Raw genomic sequence first — 12566 nt, 5'->3', positions numbered from 1 at the left:
ACCTTCTGATCGGCAAGTCCTAGGCTCTGTGGTTTAACCCACAGTGCCACTCACAACCCTTAGTTTGTATCAATACTTGTATCTTAATTTTTAAAAAGCATATTCATAGCCACAGTGGGGGATTGGTCAGCTCTGAACTAATATTTCAAGACAAATCGGTGTGATTTGAAGGTTTTTCATATTTTTGAGTCAAACTGCCATTAATACAGTGTTTCAGTGCCATCAGGAACTCTCAAGATTCTATATGGCTCTGTAGAGTCAGAAGGGGTGATCATACTTGCAAAAGGTGTCCAGTTCTGGCATAAAATGAAAGTTAGACCATACTTTAAAGGTGTGCTGCACAAAACTACTGCATGCATCTGCCTACAATTTACAAAGCTTAATTCGCTATGAATGAGCTGCTCTATCTGCAGATTTCAGGCACTTCTGTGAAAACATCTGGTGCACACTCCTAATAGCTACCACACGTAAATAGCTTTTTAACTTTTATGTATGGTCCAAGTCTTTGTATAAACTACTTTTTCTTGGAAGTAATCATTGCTTTTGCTATCACAGCTGCCGAGAATTAGCTTTTTCAAGCTGGGGGGCAGCAGTGAACGTTGAAAATTCTTAAGGTTCTGGATTAAAATCCCAGATTTTAACTTGAAAGACATTTGGCTTTCATTTCAATCTCTTTTTCTAGTATTGTTGATGCTGCTGAAATTGTTCAAAGCAATTTTACATTCTGGGAGCCTCCGTTATATTGCATTTGGATGGCCACACTGCAACATTCTGAGCCTGAATTTTGCTAGTGTACTTTCCTCCCATTGTAATTTCAGCCAGGCTTCTGCTACAAGAAGGTTAGAGTTTTGCAATTCCCCACTCATGTTTGCTCCATAAGAACCTAAATTTAACTTTCAGGTTTGATTGCATTTTTTCCTCACTTTAAGGTGGTTGTTTTTAAAAGGAAATTGCAACTGTTTGAGTGTCATGCCAAGGGAAATGGAAAGATTAAAGAGAAATGTTCGAACATCAGCTAAAACAATGACGAACACTGTTATCCAAAGTGCCATACTGATTATTCAGTATGTCAGAGATTAAACAAGCATAAAGTCTTCAATATCTTCCTGGTCTCTTAGAAACAATGCATTAGGCACACTTTGGTACCAAGCAGGCCAGTATTGATCAGTCTTCCATTGATGATGAGCTTGCTTCATACTTATAAGCAACCATTTTTTCACTTTCTTAGAAAATAACAAATTTTATTTAGAAAAAAATTGTAGAAGCTACCTTAAGTACAGTGGTACTGATCACCATTCTCTAAATAGCTTTGTTAACTCACCACTTTAGAGCATAGCCCCCCACAGTAGGAAGGAAACATCAGTAGGGAGTCTCACATCCCACCTCAACAATCATGTCTAGTCTGCACTGTACAGTCATATTAATGTGCTCAGCTCAGAACAATATTAATATTTTCTTCAGTGTTTCTGTAGACAGGATAGAGATCAGTGATGATAAGTTCGGTTTTATTTCACATACATTGCAGAAAAGGCACAAAAATGTCAAAATGCTCAAACACAAACATCAACTGGATTCTCTCTCTAAAATGGATGGATTTAGCTTGTTGTTTAATGCAAAGAAACAAAATCCATGAAGCTACTTGTTCTTGTCAATGTTACAGTGGCAAAACAGCACTTTTCATTATGAAAGTGTTACCACAGTTGTTCACAGCGTACAGAGCATTTCCTTCTCTGAGTACAAAGTATACTAGCAGCTGCCCCATGTCAGTCTCGCCACATGATCAGTTTTCTGCTTGGAAGGCTTTATGAATCCCAAGAGTTCCAGTTCTGAGACCGCTCTAATGAAACGAGCACTTGGGGAGTGGCAGTCAAGGAAAAAGACATTTCACTCTACCAAAGGGAATATTCACAGATGGGCTAAACATACAGAACTATATATTTTTTGCTAATAGGATAAGTATTCTGCATAGTTCACTGAAGCACTGCTTTCACATGCTTACAGATCACTCATATACACACACATTTGGGGCAACTGCAAGTCTTTCAGCTGTGTGTACACTCTTCATCTAACACATGATATGGCTCATATAATAACATGGGACAAACTTAGTGTAGTTGAGACATCTGCCTCAAAGATCAGGATGAATAATGTATTCTCTACCCAAGGTATGGCTTCTTTTTCTAAAGACTAGGGTATGCTGATGTTATATGACTTGTTATAAATTAACTTGTCACGTAAACACATCTTAAGGTCTGTCCTAAACTACATAGCTCTGTCATAAGTGTTTTACAGCACAACCCTCTGCATGCAGAAATAAATCTCTTGTTCCACGAGGGCTTATCTCAAATTACATATGCAAAGAACCACAGCTTTTCACTGCAATCTTATATATGTCATCTCAGAAGTTTCATGGGGCTTGTTCCCAGGTTAGTCAGTACAGGACCAACTCCAGACTCACTAAAATTTGATGGAGCTTAAACATACTGGGTGGTATTCAATTATGTTTTACTCAGTGTAGACCCACTGAAATTAATGAACATGACTTAAGTTAATTTAGTTCAATGGGTCTACTCGGAGTGAAACTTTGTTGCATACCATCCACTGTTACTTGTTATGTAAAATAATTGCATCCTTTATTCTCTGGAAATAACATCAACAGCCTTTACAAGGCAGGCATGTTGATAGACAATGTTTTATAGAACAACAGCGTCTGGGCACAGCACACACAACTTACACAGGGAGATTTATCAGTCTAAATTATCAGCCCTGTTTTAACGTGGATTGAAAAATGCTCCAAAATGTTCTGCTAGACCCTTTTAGATTTGTTCAGGTTATTTGTAAGAAGATAATATTTTGGTTTGCTAGCTGGTGCTAAATCAGAAGAGAATCAGAAAAGGATACTGGATAGCATCATCTATCTGGTCCTTGACACTGGAATTTGGATTTTCTGCAGCAACTACAACTGTAGCAAAAGCCTAGGAGGAAACACTATATTGATTTATACCATTTTTTGTAAATGTAATAAATGTCACAAATTAATATATACGCTGAAAGAGTTTGATATCAACATGCTAACAAAGCACAGAGGAGAAATAAGATCCTTGTAAACTGAGGGTTTAATCCAATGATAGCTTTGCACTAGCAAGAGAACTTCCACTTACAGACAACAAATTTTCACCAAAAAACAGCTCCTGAAGACTTTGGGGGCCTCCTAAACAGTTTTGAATACAGCATGGAGAGTTGCAGTACTTAGGATCAGCACAAATGGCTTTTTGGTGGGGGGCAGGGGTGGTCTCAGCCAGTGGCCAACAAGTTTCTGTTTAGCTTGTTAGTAAAGACCATTTGTAGTGTTGCCAATGACCTCTCCTGGAATGCTGGAATTTTGCAGAAGGTACATGTGACACCTTGTTACTGCCACCTCCACATCAGTTTAATTTTGGTTTCATATCCTGTTTTGGCGAGATCACTTAAACCACAATTGTCATGAGACGATGATTTAACAAACCCCAGATGTACTGGAGAGACAAAAGATGAAGAAAGGGGGGGAAGTAGTATGTGCACACATCTTTTTCTTGGTCCAACAAACCATGGTTTGTTTATCGCATCTGAACTGAGCCTTGGTCTACGATTAAAACCAGAAAAAGCTTGGTGGGAATAAGAAACTAATCTACATGATGGACAGGGGAGACAATGGCACTAAGGAGTTTTCTTCCACACTAGTTCATTGCTGCTGCCTCTGCAAAAGCCCAGTGGAAGGAAATCCATCCCTTTCCATAGAGAAAAGGGGGTTCTTTTCCTTCTCATTGGGATTGCACAGGAGGTAGCAGCAACAAGACCCAACAAAAGCCTGATTAGCAGAAGACACTTCCTTTTTCCGCAGTCTCGGAGGATGACATGAGATGCAATTTTGCTTCCGTGATTTGGGCTTTTGAAGAAAGGGGCAACCACACCTGACTACTGCTTCTTGCAAAACAAAACAAAAACCCCAAAGATGACAAACAAGAAAGAAATGAGTTCCCCTTCTTTCTCTCCCATCTTGGGCTTTTGCAGCGAGGCATGGCTTACTTTCTGAAATAAATCCAGTAAGTGGGAACAAAATCAGGACTGCTTTTGTCTACAGTGAAGGGGGAAGGAAGGAAAGGAGGCTTCTATCCTGAAAGCTGGACTTTGCAGAACGTGCAATCCATGCCTCACTAGTTGGGGGTTGAAGAATCAGTAGTGAGGCATGAGAGGTGGTTCCTTCAAATGTTGCTTCCATGACAGAAGCTGCTGCTTTCCATTCTCAGTGGAAGAAAAACAGGTTGGCTTTTACAATGCACCACCAGCACCCTGCTGCCATTTACTGAAAAACTGCAAGCAAGGGAATGGGATTACTTCTTTCCATTATGGGGAAGAAAAGGGGTGCTATTTCTCTCCCTGTTGGTTTGTGTAGAAAGCCATGGGAAGAAGGTGTAGGTGCTTTTTGTGACAGCCCAGCTTCCAGAAGAGAGCACGCCTTTCACACTTAGAGAATAGGAGAGAAAAGGAGAGAAACTAATAAAAGCAAGGCTTGATGGGAACACTAGGATGCTTGTTCCTTGGGGGCCCTTGGCACTACCAAAGATGCAAGTGGTTCTACTGTATTTAACTCTGGTCCTAGTATAAGCTGGGAAGGCTATGTGGACTGATTTTGGGACCATGGAAAAATAAGAAGAAAGAGGACTCTCAGTGTTATACAGCAGCAATTTAGCTGTCAAAACAAGTGAAGCTTAGAAAGAAACAGCAGATTAAGTATTCAGCAAAGCACAGAAACAGTCAATCGATTCATGTTCACATACCTCTAACCAGTCAACAAGGTTAATTAATCTGCCACACTCCAAATGAAGCTTGTATGCTATACAGATATCGGGAGCCGCATTAGAAATGCATCCTGCATCAGTTTTCAAGGATTCATTCTGATAAAATTCATAGTGAGAATGAGAGTTATGCATGTACATTTCATTTATATGCTAATAACGCCATCATCCCAGACCCACCAAGCAAACGTTATGCTAAGCCACTTCCCAACCTCTGGACATCACAATCATAACGTATGCCACTATTTCAGAAAGCTGTTAACTTCATCCAGCCTTCTGAAATATTAATCTACTCATCTCTGCTCTTACACCAGGCATAGTAGCTGCAAGTGCAGTATGTAGCTGACACAGTTCACTTTTTTCTCAGCTCAGCCCTGGATTTTCCTTGGGGCAAGTGTGATGAAGAGTAAATAGGGTCATTTGTGCCTGGGAGCAGCAGTCAGGAAAATGGAGCTATTGGGAGGGGCAAGAGTCATGGCAACAGGTGCTAGGGAAAGGTTGCTAAGGAGGAGAAGGCAGTTAGGAAAAGGTCAGCTGGGAGAGAAGAGGGTTAGGGAGGAACCAAGCACAAAGAAAAAGCTTTTCTCTCTTAGCTGACAGAGTGGTTTTGAAAACCACCTGATCATTCAGGAGGGCTGCAAGATGGGAGTGAGGGCCCTATTACTTGAAAGTCTAGTGCAACCAACAGCTGCAGTATATTGTTCTTCTTGACATGAGACACAGCACACACAGCAAGACCCCAAAGAAGGGACATGACATTTTATACTGTCTATGGTTTAAACCCTTTTTTCACCTTGTGACTTATACCATTGTTCTTCTTCTGTTTTGTAAGATGCCCTGAGACATTTTGGTGAAGGGCAGATAATGAACTTAAAGACCTAGAACAGCCTGACAAAAGATTAAAGGAGGAACACCCGGGATGGTCAGAGAAGGGCTAGGTATGGCAACGCTATGCACGAAGGCTAGGGAGGAGGGAGGCAGACGAACTGGACAAGACATCTAGTTTGGCCTCTAGCAGCATTCCAACCTGGGAGGAAACCGTGGGAAATTCCACATATTGCTGTGCCTCTTACAGAATCAATGCGATGATAAAAATGTGCAGAAATCATCTCCAAGCATTCTTGTTTTTACTTAATTAGTTGTCTTTTATTTAATGCCATAAAATGTATGTACTACTTGACTGTAAAAAAACAAAACCCTAAAATAAGGCTAATCTAATACAAGCAACATTCTGCAGCCCCATTAATCCTCAAGACAAGGTCCTGCTGTAGACATTACTTATGACACTGTCCTCTTGCACTCCAGGAGGAAAAATTTTGACTGTGAATTTAGACCTAGAATGAAAGGTGAGGTGAGGCGAGTCATTTTTGGTTGATAGCCCCTTAAAGGGGTAATGCAGGTTCACTGTGGTGGGTAAAGCTGGGGATTTGCCCAGTTGATGCTTTAGCCACACTTGTGGAAAGATGGAGAGATTAGCATAAACATGATCCTAACATTCTTCAAGGACTGGTACATAATATTACCAGGAGAAATAGTATCTATGTAATCAGTAATGTCTAGATTTTATACAGCCTACATCTTTTATAGTTATATTTATCAAGATAATTTTTTATCCTAGTTTTATAATTCATGAAAGAACAGAATGTACTGAATTCATACTATGAAAAGCTATTTCTTTCTGTCACAACACAATTAAATACTAGTAGTGCACTGGAATAACAGAGATTACTACTCATAGATACCCGAAACAGTTGCCCAAAGCGCATAAGAAATTAATCAGATATGCCAGGCCAAAGACTTGGCTTTTTATCAAATATATTGGAACTTGAATTAAGCTTGTTTTTCCCATCTAAACTGTGTAACACTGCATAAAATCAGATAACTGATAAGATCAAATAAATAAAACAGGCACATACACAATTTACATTCTTTTCCCAACCTGGCTCTTGTCAATTTATATTCCACGACTTAACTCAATGCAGCAAATAAAAATAGGTTGATTTTTATAATATATCTTAAAAAAAGGAAATGCTATCTGCCTGCTAAAGTCTCCTCCTTTTTCTTTGTCAGCATGTGGATACTTTTATTAAGGAACTGATCAAAAGTGCTTCAGTGGAAGATCTGTCGTTGAAAAATTCAATAACAACAGGCTACAGGGAACGGATATTTTAGCAGGTAGTTAAATATCTTGTATACTTTTACCATTTTCAGTATCTCAGGAGGTTAAGAGAAAAATCTTGTGACAGGCTTGTCTATGGATCTTACAAAATCTAGGTTTTTATTAAATAAAAGCCATGGGAGTGATCATGGGACAGGATTACTCAAGTCACAAAGTCAAAAAAATGATTCACAAGTATTTAAGAACAGCCACCTTGTGATCGTTTTGCATGATCCAAACACAGTGCCACAATTTTCAAATGATTACATTATGGAACACACTCCACGACCCATAACTGAGATTCTAAATACCATTTAGCAACATTTCAAGCAATAAGATGCTGTGGGGGCTCATCATGTTGAACCCAATGAGGGAAGCCGGGGAGGACAGCATTAAACATAGTTAGGGATCGCCAAGTACAAGGAGGGTGTGGGCACATTGCTTAGCCGCCCATTTCTTACCTTCAGGTAGAAATATGGATTGTTGAGAGCAGTGTGAAGAGCAACACGTGGGGCAGCATTCAAATGTTCACGGAGGGTATTAGCTGCGCTGAAATACATCACCTCATGCAATGTCTGCATCTCTGCAGGCGCAAGGTAATTTCTGAAAAACCACCAATGAATAAAGGGCAGGAGAGAGACTAGTATTACACATGGATTTTTTTCTTAATTCCTACTACGATCACAGTGCTCATCAACCAACAAGCATATACATTTTGCAATGAACTCTGATACTATGTAGACAAATGGCTAGATGCCATAAACAGAAATTATTGGGGGCTTTTCATTGTAATTTTGGCAATGAAAAGTTCTGACTCTTTCTCTCTCGCAAGTTGTTACAAACAATCTGCACACACCACTGGCAATCTCACTTTATGGAAATGACCAGCAATTGAAGGACTACTAAAGCCATCAATTGTTACCAACAACATTTACCACATTTTGTCCCATTTTCAGATTCCTCCAAAATGTGATCTGTGCAGATTTAACTCCTCTACATATTTGCAGCAGTTGTAAAACGCACCTCAGTAGCTTTTAAAAAACACGACTTGGGTCCAATATCAGTTTGCTAATGTGTGCCCTATCAAATATAGGAGGATGAAAAGTCTCCTAGTCTGTAGTGACACGTTACTTAACAACTTCTCTGCCTGTTTTCTTTTTCTTCTGTATTTCAATCTTTCCTTTTGAGAGAGCTACTTAACACAACATTTTGTAGGTGATTTCCTTATTAAAGCTGTATTTCAATCTTAGTTGAATTTCCATGAACCAAAGTGAAACTGAAAAACATCCAAAGCAAATAAAAACCCTGATTTATTGAATAAGCCATGTTTATAAACTATTCAGCCACAACCCCCATAGTTAATGCTACTGCACTCCACAGCTGTCTTATTATGACACCCATCAGTTATCATCATGTGCTACTCCCTCCTTTTGCCCTTGACCCTCCATCCTGCCAGACTGCTATTTAGTTGACAACATTCTTTGTTCCTGATGCAATGTTGGGCCAATTTCAAGTTCAAGTTAAGAACACAATGTATTGGCATGAAACAGAGTGGTTTTCTGCAGATACTTTTTACCCAATTTTATCATTTCCAATCTGGGTTTAGTTCAGATTTGTTGGATTGGGAATGAACTTTGTGTGTGCACCTCCCTCCCCTCCTATTGCACAGGGATGAGGGAATGAGAGGAAGGAAGGTGTGCACATTTGTCTTGGTTGAACAAACCATGGTTCATCACAGCTGAACTGCGCCTTTGTCTACTGTTGAACTAAATTTGTTACGCAAAGTTGTACAACCAAGTCAGAAAGAAAGCAAAGCTAACCTTACAAGGCCATCTACAAAGTCAACCACTTCAAAACGAAGCATTTCAAATTTTGTTAGTTTCTTAAGCTTTCTTGATTCCTTCATCTCCAGCAGGGTCTAAAGCAAAACAAAAGAGGAATTTCCAAGTAATTATATTGAGTAAATCACTTGGCAATGCTAATGAGGTTATTAGATTTTTTTAAATGAAAAAGAAAAAGCTTATTATTGTGGATTTCAGTGATAAATAATAAAGAGGATTAGCTTGATGACAAAATAGTATTGTGTTCCTTAACTAGTACAGTTGCACTTTTACAAGTATTAACAACTATCATGTAAGTGAAATTTTACTGGACTAGAACTAACAGTTTCCACAAATTCATGACCACCTGATACAGAAATTCCAGGTAATTCTTTCCTTCTAAAATTCATCAGTTGCGATTCTATTACAGCAAAGAGCAAGAATAATATACTAATCCAAGCAAGCAAGTAAGTGAAACTCTTGGGTTTTCTTAAAATCTGCTTTACACTTCAACCCTGATTTGCAGCTAGATTGACCAATCAAGCTGAGCCAAAGGGCTAGCTCTCCATGGCAGATCCCCAATTACTCAGGATCTGAGGTTACTGCCAGTGCTTATGTGACTGCTACATCTTTGTAGCAAGATTTTTTCCATCAATTCCTTCCTTCCCAATGAATATGTATTACCACATGCTTGAACAATGGAGATTGTTTATGTTGATGGGCCTCTCTCTGACTAGGTATTTCCTTTGAATTATACCTTTCATCCAAGGAACTCAGCACATGGTTCCATGCTACTATGTCCTTACAACTAATCTGCAAAGTTGATTGGGCTGAGAAGTAGTGACTGGCCCAAGGTCAGCTATTGCTATGATGTGAAGGAAGAGCCATAAGTTGCTGCCTCTTACTGGTATAACTTCAGATTATTCACTTTTGAAGAAAAAAACCCGAGCCCTGGAGCACCTTGAGATTAAAACTTACCAATAATGCAAAATTCAATTAGTACCCGCACCCTGTGATACTTTGCACAAGGGAGAGTAAAACATTTGTGCCAAGCAAAACCCAACTCCTGCTCTCGGGATTAATCAAATCATATTATCATCCACTTCTGCACAAGTTGTAACATCTGGGTGTTCAGAGAATTCAGTATATTTTGACAAGAATGGACATGGTAAAGAACAGACCAAGAAGGAAAACACTGGGTTGGGGAGCACCCTGTCCCTTCGCTACATTGGACTGTGTCAGAATTTCAAGAAGCTGAAACTGCTCTCTTTGTGTTGAAGCTGAAACTGCTCTCTTTATCTGGTTTGTATTCCAAAGGTGCTTAAAATACGGCCATCAGTCTAGCTAATAATATTTTCATTCCTAGGTAGTCTGACCTTTTGCAGGTGATAAAGATCTGTCTTCTTCTGAAGTTCTTGTAGTGAGGAGATGGGCTCCTCTTGACCACCATTCGCTTCTGCTATCAGAATAAGAACAGGGGTCAGTCAGTCAGAAAACTGTGTGGGTTATGTGAACTGCTACTGCCTGTCCATGGAAGGAAGAGAAAGGTGCAAACAGTTAAGTGGAAAACAGATGAGAATATGTTTTTGAGAAATTTGCAATCCCCTTCTCTCCCTGCCCCCATCAATTTCCTGCATTCAAACAGGACAGCTTAAGAACTTCCTATTCAAAGAAGAATAAGAGATAAGATGCATCAAGACTGAAATCCCTGTGCACCACTTAATCCCATATTAAATCTTATTGGGCACATTCGTGGAAACTAAACTGCTCTGTTCCACTGCCTTCCAGAGCTTTCGTTTACTGTTAAACACACACATATATACTTTTAGGAGCTGTATTCAATTAAGTCATCTGCAGAGTAGACCCACTGATATTAATGGCTGCAACTGATTTGGCTACACTAATCTCAGTGGGTCTACTCTTAGTATAACTTAGCTGGATACAACGTTTTGAATCTCACTCCGCTCCACTGCCCCTATGTAAAATATTTAGAAAGAAAAGAGGCTTATTTTCTACTGCCTCAAGCACCAAAGATTTACGGAATTAAAAGTACACAAAAATAAAGCACAAAGCTCAACTACAGCTTTCTGATTCATATTTGGATAATTTCCACCTATTCCTATTGACGGCACGCATAAGATGGTTCTCCTCAAAATCTTCACATATTCCTATATTTGCAATTCTATTCTCACATCTATTGAGCCCTTGATTATGAGGTTTCAGCATTAAGCTCTTTAACAGATTTAAAGCTCATGTTTGCCAATTGCCTAATACATGTAGTCTTCGCACAAAACTTCTATTTCTTACAAATCAAAATAATCCTCGCCTCTGTTTATGTATTTCCCTTTGATGAGCTTACAGGTGGAAAAGAGTTACTGGTTGATTTGCACACTCCCCCTCTGTTTTCTGGACTTCAAGTTGGCAGAGTGGAAAACGATGGGTGAATTTGCAGGCAAAGGAAGGGTTACTCACACCTTTTGAACTGCTGATTCTCTCCCCCAAGTTAGCATAATGAGGAAAGAGTGAGTTTGGGACCCTCACGCTTGCCTTGTAATTAGTGCCTTGCACAATTCCCCTACATTTCTCTCAGAGTCAGAAAGAAATGCTCTCATTCACTTTCTGATCTAGCATTTATATTTCTGTCTTGTACGTAGTTTGAGGTTTTATAAGCAACATGTGTTGAACTGATCAGCATCAGAAAGAAATTTGTTCACAATGAAGCCAAAGGTTATTGTATTTCTTCCAAATGCAGCGTATTAAATATCTGGGGTCTTTTTTCAGAACATCGAAAACAGCAAATAATGCTTCCAAGAATAATACATTTTAATAACATCTGCAGACTGCTAATTTTAAGCAGTCTTGCTAGCCCCTATTTGTATCTTGCCTTTCCTCTGAGGAACTCTGTGGCATACATAGTTATCCCTCAAACTTGTGAGGTAGTTTAGGCTGAGAAAGAGTGACTGGACCAAGGTCTTTGTGAGCTTCACGGCTGGGTGAAAATTTGAACCCAGGTCTCCCAAGTCCTAATCTGACACTAACCACTTCACCACACAACTCTCATTTAAAGAAGAGCTATAAACAATTTGAGGATACTGAGGTGAACTGATTCAGTCAGCAGCTGAATTGTGGTGTGCTGACTCCAACTAAGTCATATTCCAAGGAGGCCCACTGAAAACCATGAACAGAAGTAACCTAACTTCATTGATTTCAAGGTGTCCTCTTAAAGTATTAAGAGTGGGTTGGCTACAACCTACACTGGACAGTTAGAGTAAACATTACTGAAGTTAAAGTTCTCTTTATTCAAGTTGTATCATTTAAGAAATGTATAAAATCTTTTGCTAAGGAATGGGCCAGAAATCCAAAAATAAGCCTGTATTTGGCCATTTTTGTTACTCTGGTTATCAATGTGGGTAGGCAGACAAGCAAAACCTTTGTAAATGGGCATAGGTCAAAAACCTCATAAATGAAACCACTGCTTCGTAAACACCGGATTCATTTTTTTATTCAGCAACAGTTATGGAGTAGGTGGCCAAATGCAGGGGCAGTGCAAGGCCTGAAAACTAACATTTCTCCTATTTAGTTTAAGCTGTGTACGCTAAGGGCAGATCTAATTGGAGTAATGCTCAGCAAATGGCAGTCTGCCTTATCTTAACAAGCAGTGCTGGTCTGTGGTATTATCACAGGCTGTCTAGAAATCGTGTAGTACAGTAAAATAAATTAGGCTACCCCTATGAAGAAAAAGGACAATGACAA

The 12566-nt window shown here is 39.4% G+C and overlaps 1 protein-coding gene and 1 long non-coding RNA gene across 8 annotated transcripts in view; one reads left to right on the top strand and one right to left on the bottom strand.

The window, feature by feature from the left end:
* Positions 1–1211: 1211 nt before the first annotated feature.
* Positions 1212–12566, bottom strand: part of ORC3 (origin recognition complex subunit 3) — a 35402-nt gene continuing 24047 nt past the window's right edge. For 4 of the 7 annotated variants that reach the window (XM_083608335.1, XM_083608338.1, XM_083608333.1 and 1 more), the window contains 6 exons: positions 10190–10272; positions 8814–8911; positions 7455–7596; positions 4818–4934; positions 2902–2975; positions 1212–1852 (listed from right to left, as the gene is read on the bottom strand). In XM_083608335.1, coding sequence (XP_083464461.1) covers positions 1747–1852; positions 2902–2975; positions 4818–4934; positions 7455–7596; positions 8814–8911; positions 10190–10272 — 620 coding nt within the window. In that variant the 3' untranslated portion in view covers positions 1212–1746. The remainder of the gene's footprint in view (positions 1853–2901; positions 2976–4817; positions 4935–7454; positions 7597–8813; positions 8912–10189; positions 10273–12566) is intronic. The other 3 variants (XM_083608336.1, XM_083608334.1, XM_083608339.1) reach the window with 1 other exon arrangement.
* On the top strand, positions 2982–3959 carry LOC310760273. The gene is made up of 2 exons (XR_014546880.1): positions 2982–3480; positions 3818–3959. It is a non-coding gene; the product is annotated as an uncharacterized lncRNA (long non-coding RNA).

Source organism: Podarcis filfolensis, assembly GCF_964270895.1.
Source record: "Podarcis filfolensis genome assembly, chromosome: 3".
NCBI classification, from domain to species: Eukaryota; Metazoa; Chordata; class Lepidosauria; order Squamata; family Lacertidae; genus Podarcis; species Podarcis filfolensis.
Note: the sequence above shows the minus strand (reverse complement) of the source record. Positions and strands in the feature narration are given on the sequence as shown.